The sequence below is a fragment of the Mixophyes fleayi genome, chromosome 9, assembly GCF_038048845.1.
Source record: "Mixophyes fleayi isolate aMixFle1 chromosome 9, aMixFle1.hap1, whole genome shotgun sequence".
Classification (NCBI taxonomy): Eukaryota; Metazoa; Chordata; class Amphibia; order Anura; family Limnodynastidae; genus Mixophyes; species Mixophyes fleayi.
In genome coordinates, this window is record NC_134410.1 from 115,229,607 (window position 1) to 115,243,464 (window position 13,858).

The following is a 13,858-nucleotide window of genomic DNA, read 5'->3' on the forward strand; positions in this document are numbered from 1 at the left end:
AGTTGGTTCAGTTCTCTACTAGAAAATGGATCATTTTGTTACCATGACTCCGTCCTTCAGACGAGATACACTACAGATATTGTGTGTTAATTTTCTGGGGCAAAACTCAACTCAGCAGCCTGTTAGGAACATTTTAAAGGAAAAAAAAAATGCAGGTGACCCAGCTCGAGATAGCCCACTATGGGACCGCCCCCCCCAGCCCAGCCTTGTCTACCTGCTCTCTGACCTCATCCTCTCCTCCTGCTTCCTCTACGCTGTACTCTGTTTGGTATCTTGTTCTCTATATCACTGCATTTCAGGGCTGGTAATATGTTAGGCAGAAGAGAGGGTTAGGGAGTAAATTCAGTATTAAACACACTCAGCTTCCATCATGATATAGAGGAGCCGCAAGATAATGGCAGGACAAAACCATACAGAAAATTGGCAAGACAGCCTGTCCCAACACTTCTGGATTTTCCCTTTGCTACTCTTTTTAACCCAGTTCTTCTGCCTAGTATGCACTTTGTCCCTCTTGTTTACTCTTCCTTCCATATCCTATCCCTTCTTTCCCCCCATATTGTCCTGTTCACTGAATGTGTCTCAAACATTTTATTGGTGTGATTAACTGCATTCATTTGTAGGTCTTTTTTTTTACCATATTTATGCATGGTTACCCCCCTTGAAATATTTATTGTTACTAATGTGCGTGGTTTGGTTCTGGATCTGCCAAGATGTTGAGAGGATGTTGGCTGTGACAGAGCTATGCATTCTTCCTCTTTGGCAGACGAGTAGAGGATTCTGGGAGCTTTCCTATAACTTTGATTTTCCGGAGACCATGTGCTTGGCTTGGCCCTGCCCACCAAGTGGATTGGTTGGAGGAAGGGAGGTGTAGAATTGAAGGCCTGCTTATAGGACATGCACAGGAGTACAGGGTGCAACTGGAAATCAATGGATATAAAAATCTCAGAGTACTCACGAGCCTGGCAGACTGTGTGTGACATCACATCTCAGACCACAACCTCCTCGGTGATGGGAGACTGCTTAAGGTTCACCCCCGGGCCAAGAGTTTACAAATGCCTAAGGAACGTCAATTAATATTTGTGTATCAAATTCCTGTTTATTTTATGCCTATACTGTTTTGTAGCGTCTGGAGTGGAATGCTTTGACGATCCTGGTTATTTTCTGGTGGCAACAGTTAGCCTCACTGAAAGAGCAGTGACCAATTCAACAAATCTTTTTTTTGTTTGAATTAAATAAAAATACTCCCATGAACATGTCATGCAAAATGTATTGCGAGTAGGACAAAGCAGATATTCTGTTTTGCATGATAATTTTTGCCATTATTAGTGATAGATATACAGTACATCCTAGTAACCGCCGTACAATACAGAGAGCAACCTAATGACCACCATGCAATACAGAGAGCAGCCTAATAACCACCATACAATACAGAGAGCAGCCCAGTGACTATTATACAAGACAGAGAACATCCCAGTGAATGCCATACAATACAGAGAGCATCCCAGTGACCGCCATACAATATAGAGAGCATCCTAGTGATTCCCATACAATACAAACTGCATCCTAGTGACCATCATACCATACACACCGAAGCCTTGTGACCACCATACAATACAGAGAGCATCCTAGTGATCACCATGCTGTTTATTGTCCTCACAAATACAGTGATGTTTGCGGCGGCTCCTCCCTTTTTTATTTTTCTGCAATCAAGCAAGAAGAATTGTGGGATGTACAAATATGCCCCCCCCCCCCCTGGGTGAAGAACAGAAGACTTCAATCAACAATGGTTTCCCCCTGGGCGAAGAATTGAACAGATTACAAGCCAGGACATTTGGAAGTACAAATAACTTTGGGACAGGGGCAAGCCAGACTTTTGGAAATACAAATTGTTTTTGGACTTTGTCAAGCCAGGACATTTGGAAGTATAAATTACTTTGGGACAGGGGCAAGCCGGACTTTGGATACAAATTTATTTTGGACTTGGTTTACAGCCATTTTTGGATTGAAAGCTGCTGACAAAAGGAGAAAACTTCATTGGTGAGTATCAGGGATTTTTTTATTTTTAATAAAAATATGTGGTATCAATGAGGGTGTTTACTGTATTTATTGTGGGTTTATTATTTTTAATAAATCCTAGTGGTTTTAATGAGGGTGTGGTGGTTTTGTAAACATTTTCTTTTGTGGAACTACAGGTCCCAGCCAGCCCTGGGTGTCAGGGCATGTTGGCACTTGTGGTTCTCCAAGTGCCAACATGCCCTGGCTGCCGTGGGTATGCTGGTGCTTGTAGTTATACAAGTAGCAGCATGGCCACAATATTTTGGGCAACCTGGCTGGCTGGGACTTGTAGTTCCACGAAACAAAATGGCATCCGTTTGTTTTTTTAACCATATATGCGCCGTTATTACCTACACCCACCGCCCAGGGGTGTGGGAAGAGCCCTAGTGCTATCAGCACTGGGCTGGGTGCCCCTAGGGGGGGGGCCCGCTCGTTTTGTTCGGCGGACCCCACTCCCTAGGGAATCCAGCCCAGCGCTGAACAGCCTGGGGTTGGTTAGTCATTATGGCAGGGGGACCCCTGCTGCGTGTCCCCCCTGCTATAGTGCCTCCAACCCCGGCTGGTTTGCCTAGTGCTGGTTAAGTGAGAATCGGTGGGACCCACCGCGAAATTTTTCCCCGATTTTCACGGAACCAGCAGTAGTCAGGCAGCACTAGGGTTGAGCATGAATAGAGGGGGGACTCCACGCTTTTTTTTCTAAAAACAATAACACATTATTCTCGTTCTCTCAACACTCCTGCACATGTGGTGAAGTTGAGTGGCTCAATTCACACTCATCTTACAGTGTTCTTGACCTTTCAATGTGCAATATTTTCATTACCTCCCCTGTTGACCAATGTAAATATAACAGCAGGCACAATGTAAAAAAAAAAAAAAATTATGTCCTTTGATTTTACACAACTAACCAATGTTTGTGGCTTTTCTGAGGCCAGTCTATTTTTTCGACTTACACCTGTGTGTGGGACCATCGAATAATAATTTGAGTGCAGGTTTAAATAGTTAAAAATATGTATAATTCTTTATGTAAAATGTAATTAAATGAAATTGATTGAAATTAAAAAAATGACTGTGGTTGCAGGGTTCCCTGGCTCTTGGCATGATGCCTATGTCCCTCTATCAAAAATTGGAGCACAGGGAAATGCCTCAGAGGTGCCTACTGTTTAAGTATTTTTAGGTGGTGGGGTGCTGTTTACCTGTTAAAAAATGTTTTTTCACAGAAAATAAATGTATTTATTCTTCATTATATGTGACTCTGGATATGGGTGTCAATCGTAGTTAACGACACCTCTGTTGACTCCACATGCTTCTGCACGACACAGATAAGAGCGGCAAACAGCCACTCGAGGGGTGATAGAATGTAAATTTGGCCTATTAAATAGCAGATTCAGGTGCCTTGATACTTCTGGTGGTGTGCTTCTCTATGCCCCAGGTAACGTGGCAGATATTGTGTTGTGCTGTCTGCTGCATAATTTGGCCCCGATTTACAAATTTACCATTAACACCTGCAGTAGACAGTAACGAAGCAGGAGAGCCAATTCCATCAGCTGATGTGGATAATACAGAGGGGGGAAGGGGGGGAGGGGGGAGGCAGATGCGAGAAACTATAATCCAAACATATTCCACAGATGAGCATGGTTTTTAAGTAACTATAATTGTGATTGAACTTTAACCTTTCTTGTAAATGTTCGGTATTATAGACTAACCTTTAACATCAGCAACACAGAATATATACACAAATCAGCTAACAACATTTAGAATGTATGTATGTGTATGTATTTTTAGAAGCACATTTTTGACGAACTGTAAGATTTGTTAATTTTTAAGACTTGTAACTCTTTGCACATGTTATATTAAGAAGAAATACCACTGCAATTAGCATTGTCCAACAAAATATATCTTTATTTTTTGAAAAATATAAACTTAACACATATGGCACAATGTCTGACTTGTGTGCATTTGCACTTCATAAATTTTTATAGACGCAATCAATTTCAACCAGCAAAACGTCAAAATTTATTTTTCTTTCCCGCAGGCTCAGGAGACTTTCCCTGACTGCTGGGTGTGCGTCTCCCACCCCTGATGCATAGACTGGACCGCACTGGACTAGCGGGTAAGGAGGGGCTGGGTGTGGTATTCAGGCTGCTAGCAGCTGAGGTTGAGGGAAGTGGGGGTATGGTCATTATTTGGGACAAACCAGTTATTAAATTTGTTGACATTTCCCGCACCGCCCCTGTTTGGTTGTCTATCGCATTATGCATGCGTACTAAAGAGCTATCAATGTGGTCCATGGAACTGCTTATCCGCCTCTGCTCATCGTGAATATGTTGCATTATTCCAACTCCTTTGGCCAGTTGCCTTTGGATTCCGCGCATTGAGTCCTGATGGAAAGCTAGCAAGTTTGCCTGCACATTACTAAATTCTCGCACAGATTCACCTAATGTAGGTGCACTTTGTGGGTTGGGTTGGCTTGGTGTTGGCTGTTCAGTTACAGCGGATGGTGCCGATTCTGGCTGCAGCTGGACTTCGGCCATATGTGTGACTGGTTGTAAGATAATATACTCGTCAGTGAAGTCTCCACCATCTGTGTTGAGTGTCTCTTCATTACTGATACTTTGCTCTTCTGCTTGTGATGTTGCTTAACCCAAATAGAAATAAAAAAAAAATATTAACCAATCTCTGTCCAGTAGCAGAAACAGGTGATTAACATGACATGCAAATGATTAAAACATAGTATTTTACAACAATAAAACATAGTTGGATTTACCAGCTACAAACTCCTCTTCCTCAGGTGTTGCCAGTGATGTTGCTGCGGACGGTGGTACAGGTCCTGCTGGCTCTGGGTTACACATCATCATCATCATCATTTATTTATATAGCGCCACTAATTCCGCAGCGCTGTACAGAGAACTCATTCACATCAGTCCCTGCCCCCATTGGGGCTTACAGTCTAAATTCCCTAATATAGACACACACTCACACACAGACACAGACAGACAGAGAGGGAGACTCTCTGTGTCTACACACAGCTGTTGTGCGGAGCCTGTGTGTAGACACATGTGAAATGTAACATACAATAATCCTTTGTGTTCCAATACATTTAATGCATTATCAAACAAAAAACATATAAAAGTGATCCGACTTCTGTGCTACTGTTTACATGGGAAAAATTGAATGACATTGCAGGATAAATGTTTACACATATATTTTTCACTATTAAAGCATTATACAATACTTACTAGGCAATGGTTCAGACACAGGTCGGTCTGTGTCCCGGATATTTATTCCCTCAATGAATTCGGGTGGAATAAGCTGCTTAAATTCAGCTTTGTAGGATGTATATGTTAGCACTAGTGGAGGACCAGTACCTATGAAATAAAATACATAAATAACCACTTGTACAAAGGGACACTACACCATTCATTTTTGACTGTCAACCTCACCTAAAATCATATAACTTTGTACATTCAGTTCTGGCCATTCAAAAAAGACACATATCCTAATAACCACAAAGGCCTTCACACATTCACTGTTTGAACTGGACCAAAACAAATATTAGAAGGTGAGTAGATGAATAAATACATGTTTAGAAGATGTGAAAATTAACACATCCTAAGGTACATGATGCTCATGTTTTGATATTCCGTTGAAGGTTACATAAGGTGATGAATCACATGCTGTAAATGATGTAGCATAAGTAGTGTGTAGTAGTGTGGGATAATATAGACTCCAACCAGGGGCGGGCTGGGGCGGGGGGCAGGGGGGCATCGTGCCTCCAGGCCGCTCTGTCTGACAGCTATTTGGGCCACCCCCCCCATCCCCAGTTGAATACAATATTTAATGAATAATACAAGCGGCCGCATCACAACGCATGCGATGCGGCCGTGTCAGCACACAGGCGGCCGCATCACATGACACGCGAATTGTTGGTGTTTTTGCATTTGTTGAGCCTTGTATCACCCTGTCTGATATAATCATGAAAATCACAAAATCAGTACCTGCTGCAGCTCGTCTCTCCTCAGCCATTTTCTCCTTTACCCTGTGTTTTATATCACTGATGCGTTTTCGGCAGTTGTCCACAGACCGCTTGATGGGGCCCACTGCATTCACAGCATCAGTTAAATTGGCCCACATTTGTTGGTTTTTTTAAAAAAGCAGTTTGTGCAGCGAGGCTGCCTAAAATGCGACCATAAATAGGCACTAAAGAGTGCACAAGGGCACAATTTTCTGCAAAACTAAACCGGACATTACGCTCGGATTTTGTTTTACCAGCAGAAGGGCCAGGCTGCTCCTCCTGACCTCCTGCTCCTCCTGACCTCCTAACTCCCCTCTCTCTTCCTCCCCACTCTCCCTACCCTCCACACCTCTCCATCCTCTCAACATACTCACACACAAAGGAAGGGGAGGGGAATAAAATAAAAATGGGAAACAGGAGGGAAAGACAACACAACAAAGAAATACACACACTACAAAAATACAGACTAAATGGAAAAAAAAAAAAAAAAATTACAAACAAAAGTCAAACCAAAAAAAATAAAGACAAATATGGGCAGACAATGAACCAAAATGAAAAAAAAATAAATAAACCAACCTTCTCACACCAACAGAAATACGACTAGCCCTCCTTATCAAATCTCCCTCTCTCTCTCTCTCTCTCTATTAAACTTCTTAAACCCCTTTCAACTAAAATAAGGAAGTAGCTGCCTTTTTATAATGTTACTGAGTTCAAAATCCCGCGGGATTTGCTGTTCAAACTGGCAACCAATAAGAAATTATATATTTTTTTGCAATGTAAATTTTATACTAAACACAGGAGAGTTTGCTAAACACGGGAGAGTTTGCTAAACACAGGAGAGTTTGCTAAACACGGGAGAGTTTGAAATCGCAACAAATCGCCGGAGATGACCAGCGATTTTGAAGATCAAGGTAAAAATCGCAGCTTGATACATTTGATGAGTTTGGGACTAAAATGGCGATTTGCCGCGATTTTAACACGCTGGCAAAATCGGACCTTGATACATTTACCCCCTGGGCTGGTTTCAAATATTTTACCAAAAAAATGTGTGACCTTGCCCCTAACTCCATCCAATCCGACTATTAACATGCAAAGGATGGTGGAGGATTATTTTCAAGAGGTAATTGATATGGAAATGTCAGACAGTCCCTTTCCTTACTGGGAAGAAAAACAAGCCATTTGGAAACCCATGTACAAACTTGCTTTGCAATACCTAAGCTGCCCACCCTCCAGTGTGTATTCAGTACAGCCGGGAACCTAGTCAGTGTTCGACATAGGAGGTTACTTCTGAAAAATGTGGAAAAGATGATGTTCATCAAAATGAACTACATCTTCCACGAGGAAGGCCTTTTCCATCAAAGACATCCAAGTACTGACAGTTCTCTAATGGCAGATTCAAGCGGAGATGAATTAATAGTCTGTGATGATGATCTACACACTGATGAGGGTGAGGATGATGCTGAAGATGATGTCGACAACATCTTTTTAAAACTTTCAACGTAAGTGTAGGGTGTAATCTACCCCCAAACAGGAAAGGGACTTGGGGCATTTCTATTTAATGTACAGTCTTTAAAGGCTGCTGTTTTGTCAATTTCACTATAAGTGGAGGGTGTCATATACAGAAAGTCACCAAACTGCCTTTGTCCATTTATATTTAACATACAGTCTATGCAGGCTGTTTTTTTTCTATTTAACTACAAGTGGAGGGTGTCATATACAGACAGTCACCAAACTGCCTTTGTCCATTTATATTTAACGTACAGTCTATGCAGGCTGCTTTTCTTCTATTTAACTACAAGTGGAGGGTGTCATATACAGACAGTCACCAAACTGCCTTTGTCCATTTATATTTAACGTACAGTCTATGCAGGCTGTTTTTTTTCTATTTAACTACAAGTGGAGGGGGTCAGATACAGACAGACACCAAACTCCCTTTGTCCATTTCTATTTTATTGTACAGTCTATGCAGGCTGGCTTTTTTTCTATTTAACTATAAGTGTAGGGTGTAATATACACCCAAAGATGATGGCTACATTGCCAATAGTTAAAGATGGAGAGGAAGACAAGCAGGCTTGTGCTGTATAATTTGCAGGCAAGTGTTAGAATTAAGGACGGCCAACATGGATTAAACTGTATTTTTCATAATTTGCACTGATAAGGTTTGGGTGTACACTACAGCCAAACCGAAAAGCTGCTTTGGGCATTTCTATTGATCATGCAGTCTTTGCAGGCTGTTTTTTTTTATATTTAACTATAAGTGTAGGGTGTAATATACAGACAGACACCAAACTGCCTTTTTTGCTATGGGTTTCAATAGCTCTTTTAAGACCGTTGGCTGCCACCCTGGATTGGTGTGTGTCTGATAAAAGCACACATCACGGGGGGCTCAGCGCTCGTTGACATATATTAGCTGTAGATTTACCTCACTTATCAAAGAAACAGGTGGAGCACTAAATTATGTTATTTTTGCCGTAAAAAACTAAATTTTTTAACAAATTGCAAAACAAAACCAAACAAAATCAAAACATGCAAGGGCGGTTTTGCCAAAACCAAAACACGAAGGTAATCCAGATACAAAACCAAAATCAAAACACGGGGGTCAGTGACCATCTCTAATTTGTGTGCTCAATTCCCAAATATTAGAGAAAGAAAAATATTACACAGATGTTGATAAGGAATTGGCAGAACTGAATACAGAGATCAGTGTATTCAGGGATAAGGTAGCATCTAATGAAGTTCTAATTGCTGAATTATAAAGTGATTTAATCAATAGAGCACAGATGGTAAACCAATATGCAAAAAATTATCAATGAGTTATCACCCATCTTCACAGCACATAATACAGTATGTATAACAGATAAGAGAAGCAGTAAAACAGGGAGTATAGGACATAATATAAATATGCCCATACTTACTCCTGTGATAGATCAGAGAAATCCAATAGCCTCAGTGGCTGACCCTGTAGCACACACATTAACTTATTCCCCAACACCCATGGGGAATGGATCTAATGGTCGCGCACAATTTTTGGATGATCAAGTTTTTGACCTAGGGAGCGGTTGGGAAACTGTACATACCGCTCCTACACCACAAACGGCACAGGATTGCATGTTACCCATCAAAATTATAGTATGGAGAAGACTCAATTTCTGTTGAAAATCCAAAAGGAAATCCAAAATATGATCCCATTATAGACCCTTTTACCTCCTGCGATATTTTTGAGGGACAGTGTGACAAATTTAGTGTCGCCCCAGAACATCGCATGGACTTGTTTAAATTGTGGTTACCCACTCACCTCAATCAGAGGTATGCAGCAACTAGAAAAACTGCTCCCAAAAATGGTCAATTTCACGATGAGGAAGAGAGACTTTCTGTTCTCATGAAATTGGCAACTGGCCATTGGGAAGTTACCCCAGAGATCCTATCTAACTTTAAACCAACCATTCACGATGAGCCATTGTCTCTATGTGGTATGTTTGAAGCAATGTATAGAAAAGTAACCAAAGATCAAGGTACAGACGATCCACAAGGCATGATACGCATGTTTGTGGAAAAGTTTCCTTACGTTGACAAAGCAATTCGCTTAAGTGCGGCTAAAGAACTAACGCTTGCAGACGCAGCAATGGTTATAGAAGAGTATAGACAAGATTTGATGAAAAATAGGAAGTCACTGAATATCAGGGAATATGTTGTGGTAAATGGCAGCGCACAAGATAACCGTTACACAACATATGGCAATGTGCGCAGACAGACACATATTACCCCTACAGCTCCTCCACAGGAGAAATGGGTGAATGTGCAATATAATGCATGCCTAAAGTTTGGCCATGTAAGACGCAACTGTCCACAAGGTGTTCGCAAAGAGTATATAAGGGACTCTGAACACCTGGGCAATAACAATGGCTTTAAAAACAAGCCCCATGTTAGAGAGTTAGATGAGCAAACACATAACCAGTCAAAACTGCAGCACCTGAATCAGATGCAAAAATGTGTGTCGCTTGTAAGTACACTTACTGGCCAAACAGGACAGTCTCATGTACAGTCACATAACTCAGTGACTCCACAGACACAGAACTCTTTAGAACAGGTAAACAATTGTGACGTACAGAAAGCACAAGTAGCAGTTTGCACAACAGATGTCCCTACTGGGAATCTGGTGCAACTAGATTGAAGGTTAGGGACCCCTAAGGATCTGGCACCAATATGCAATATCATATTGGATTCCTCAGGAAGACCCCACATAATGGCCAAAATAAAAAACGAATTAATGAAAATTCTGCTTGATACTGGGGCAGAAATTTCAATCACAAATGTAGAACATGACTTACTACCAGACAGCCCTCAGTGTGTGGTGACTGGATTTGATCACCAACAAGGGGGGGTAAAAGCCCAAAGAATTGAGGAAGTCACTGTGGAAATCAACAATGATTTCACCTTAAAAATTCCTATGTGGTATTATTCAGGTTCTGATAACATTATCGGAACTGATATAATGACACAGAATGGCTGGATCTGAGAACTAGCAAACTGTTTGCTATGGAAGGGCCCACGAAACTCAAAGGTCTGTATGTCTCTGAACTCTGAACAGGACAGACGTGTCCTGCCTGCTCTCCGTTGGAGCCCAGCTTGGAACCCCCTCTGGGCCCCGCATTTCATCACGGAGATGCCTGCCTCCTCTACCGTGTCCTGATGCTGATGGCTGGTGAATTCTGCCTCCCTCGATCCATCTGCCCGCTCCCCTGCCGCCATCTCTACTCTTGGCCGCAGCTTGGGCCTCACTCTCCGGCCTCTCCTGGCTCCTGGCTTGGGCCTATTTCTCGGCTAACCTCCTACCTGATGCCGCACTGCCTGCCGCCTTCTGGCACCCATGTTGCCAAATCCCGCTCTCTCTCCGCTCTACCCACCGGGTGATGACGCCTGCAGTCTTGACCTCCGGGGCACCACTTCCTGCCTCCACGTGACTGACCTGTGCTGCTGCTCTCTTACAAGTCCTCTGGTCGCCGATCTTCCGGTCCTGTGGTCTCCGACTGCTGCTGCTCCGTTACCGGTCCTCTGGCGGCGGATCCTCCTGTCCTGTGGTCTCCTGCTGTGGTCTCCTGCTGCCACTCTGTAACCGGTCCTCTGGCTGCTGATCCTGTGGTCTCCTGCTGCTCCATTCCTGTGGCCTCTTCGTTCCTGCCCCTCCGGTCCCGACGCTGCTGCTCTCCTCCAGTCCTGCGGATCCCTTCCAGAGCTGTCTCCCATGACTTCCAGCTGCTCCGTCCAGGACTTCAGCTACTCCGACTCCTGAGGTGTCCCCCACTGCTCCGATTGATGGTGAGCCTGCTCTCTCTTGCTCTACACCCTGCCACCTCACCACAGGCCGCAACTTCGACCTGCTCCTCTCCACCAGCCCCCCTGCCTGCCGCAGTTTATTCCACATTTTTTAACCCTTACCCGCCTGCCGCCTCTCCCTGTTGGTGCCCTTGTGCCTAGTCCCTGGTGGCATCCACGTCTCCGTGGCTCACCACCAACGGCCTCCATCTTAGGCTGCCTCAGTGTCCCCTGTTTCTGCCTCCATATTGGGTTGCCTCATGTGCCCCTGCCCTTGTTTTTCTCAGTCTACACAGGCCCTCTCACTGCCCCCCCACACCTAAATCCCTGACTGGGTCCTACTGAACTCACCTAAACTCTTGACCATACCTCCGGGTTCATCTGAACTCTGTTCTGGACCGTTTGCTTTGACCCTCCGGAACTCTGGTCCCACCTGATCGCTGGACTCCTCGGACTACTCCTGCTCCTGATCACTGGACCCCTCGGACTACTCCTGCTCCTGTGATTACCTGGAACCCTCCCGGACTCTCCCGTTCCTGTGTCCTCCCTTCGTCTCTCCTAGTACCTGCTCTCTGTAGCCCCTCACTACTTTTTCTTGTGTTTTATCTCACCCTACCACCAAGTTATTTATTTAATTTAATCTATTTATTTATTCCACCATTATTTTATTGTTCTCCACTGTACATTGTTTACATTGTTTACATTGTTTACATTGTTTACATTGTTATTTTATTCTCCTCCACTTTACATTGTTTCATTGCTTTGCCACTGCTCTTTTCCACTTTACATCATTTACATTGTCTTGTCACCGCCCTTCTGTTTCACTACGTCCAACTATCCTGTACAGTCCCACCTTCTGTCTTTCACTGCTCCATCAGTCCTTATTTAACTATACTCAATTATTCTCCTCCTGCCTCCGCTGCCTCTTCTCTCTCACTCCTGTCCCACATCTCTCACTATGCCGCCCTGCTCCTTTCCTATACCCATCCTCTCCCCGGGCCACCTTCACCGGTCCTTCTCTCATGGTCCTATCTCTCCCCCTCGCTCCATCAACCTCTCCCCCAGCCCCCCTCACTGGTCCAACTCTCACCCCCCCTCGCCCAATCAACCCCGACAATCTTATCCACATCACCCCTCATCCTTCCCTCCCTTTCTCATGTGCCCTCTGGTACTCAGGGTCCATCCGTAACAAACTGACCTCCATCCACGACCTCTTCATCTCCAACTCTCTTATCCTTCTTGCCATCACTGAAACCTGGCTCACTCCTTCTGATACCACCTCGTCCGCCGCTCTCTCCTATGGGGGCCTCTCTTTCACCCACTCCACCAGACCGGGAGGTGGAGTGGGCCTCCTCCTGTCCCCCTGCTGTACTTTTCGGGTCATTCCCACTGTACCTTCCCTCTCTTTCTCCTCCTTTGAAGTACACATCATCCGTCTCTTCTCTCCCATCCACCTCCGTGTCTCCGTCATCTACCGTCCACCTGGCCCTACCTCCCTTTTCCCGGATAACATCGCTGCCTGGCTCCCCCACTACCATTCTTCTGACCTTCCCTCCATCATACTCGGCGACTTCAACATCCTTATTGACAAATGCTCTGAGCCTGCCACCATCAAACTTCTTACCCTTTCCACCTCCTTTGGCCTAACTTAGTGGACCTCCTCCCCCACCCACCGTCTTGGCCACTCCCTCGACCTAGTCTTCTCTCATCTCTGTGATCTCTCTGATTTCTCCAACTCTCCCTTCCCACTCTCGGACCACCATCTCCTCTCCTTCACTCTGTCCTCTTCCCCCGCTTCCCCCCCGCCAAAAACCACCCTCACCAGCCGCAACCTTGAAGCGATCGACATAATCTCTTTCTCCTCCTCTCTTGATTCTCTCCTCTCTCTCCTTCCATCCCTGGCCTGCCCAGACCAAGCGTTCTCTCTCTACAACCCTTCCCTCACTACTGCCCTGGATGCTGTCGCCCCTGCCTCTCCTATCCGCCGACGCCGCCTCATTCCCCAACCTTGGCATTCCAAACTCACCCACTACCTCTAAAAGTGTTCTCGCACTGCGGAACGCCTCTGGAGGAAATCTCGCTCCCTTCACTTTAAATTTTTCCTCTCCTCATTCTGCTCCTCCATCTCCCTTGCTAAACAAACCTTCTTTAAATCCCTCATTTCTTCTCAGTCCTCTAATCCTCGCCGCCTTTTTGCAACCTTCAACTCCCTCCTTTCTCCCCCCCTCCTCCTGTCCCACTTTCCCTCTCCGCTGCTGATTTCGCCACTTTTTTGTCTCCCAAAATTGAGGCCATCAGACATCTCCTCTTCAATCCCCTCTCCCCCTGCCCTAATCGCTCCACCCCCATCCAACAAACAACTCTGGTGCTCCTTCTAACCTACATCTGGCAATGAAGTTCGCTCCCTTATTCTTTCCTCTTCACCCTCTACCTGTCCTCTGAATCCCATTCCCTCTAACCTCCTTCGCTCTCTCCCAC

At 44.6% G+C, this 13,858-nt stretch overlaps 1 protein-coding gene across 1 annotated transcript in view; it reads left to right on the forward strand.

Annotated features, from left to right (window-relative positions):
- Positions 1-4,097: 4,097 nt before the first annotated feature.
- NTMT1 (N-terminal Xaa-Pro-Lys N-methyltransferase 1) overlaps positions 4,098-13,858 on the forward strand; it is a 55,401-nt gene continuing 45,640 nt past the window's right edge. Inside the window, exon 1 of the mRNA XM_075185080.1 lies at positions 4,098-4,165. Coding sequence (XP_075041181.1) covers positions 4,135-4,165 — 31 coding nt within the window. The 5' untranslated portion in view covers positions 4,098-4,134. The remainder of the gene's footprint in view (positions 4,166-13,858) is intronic.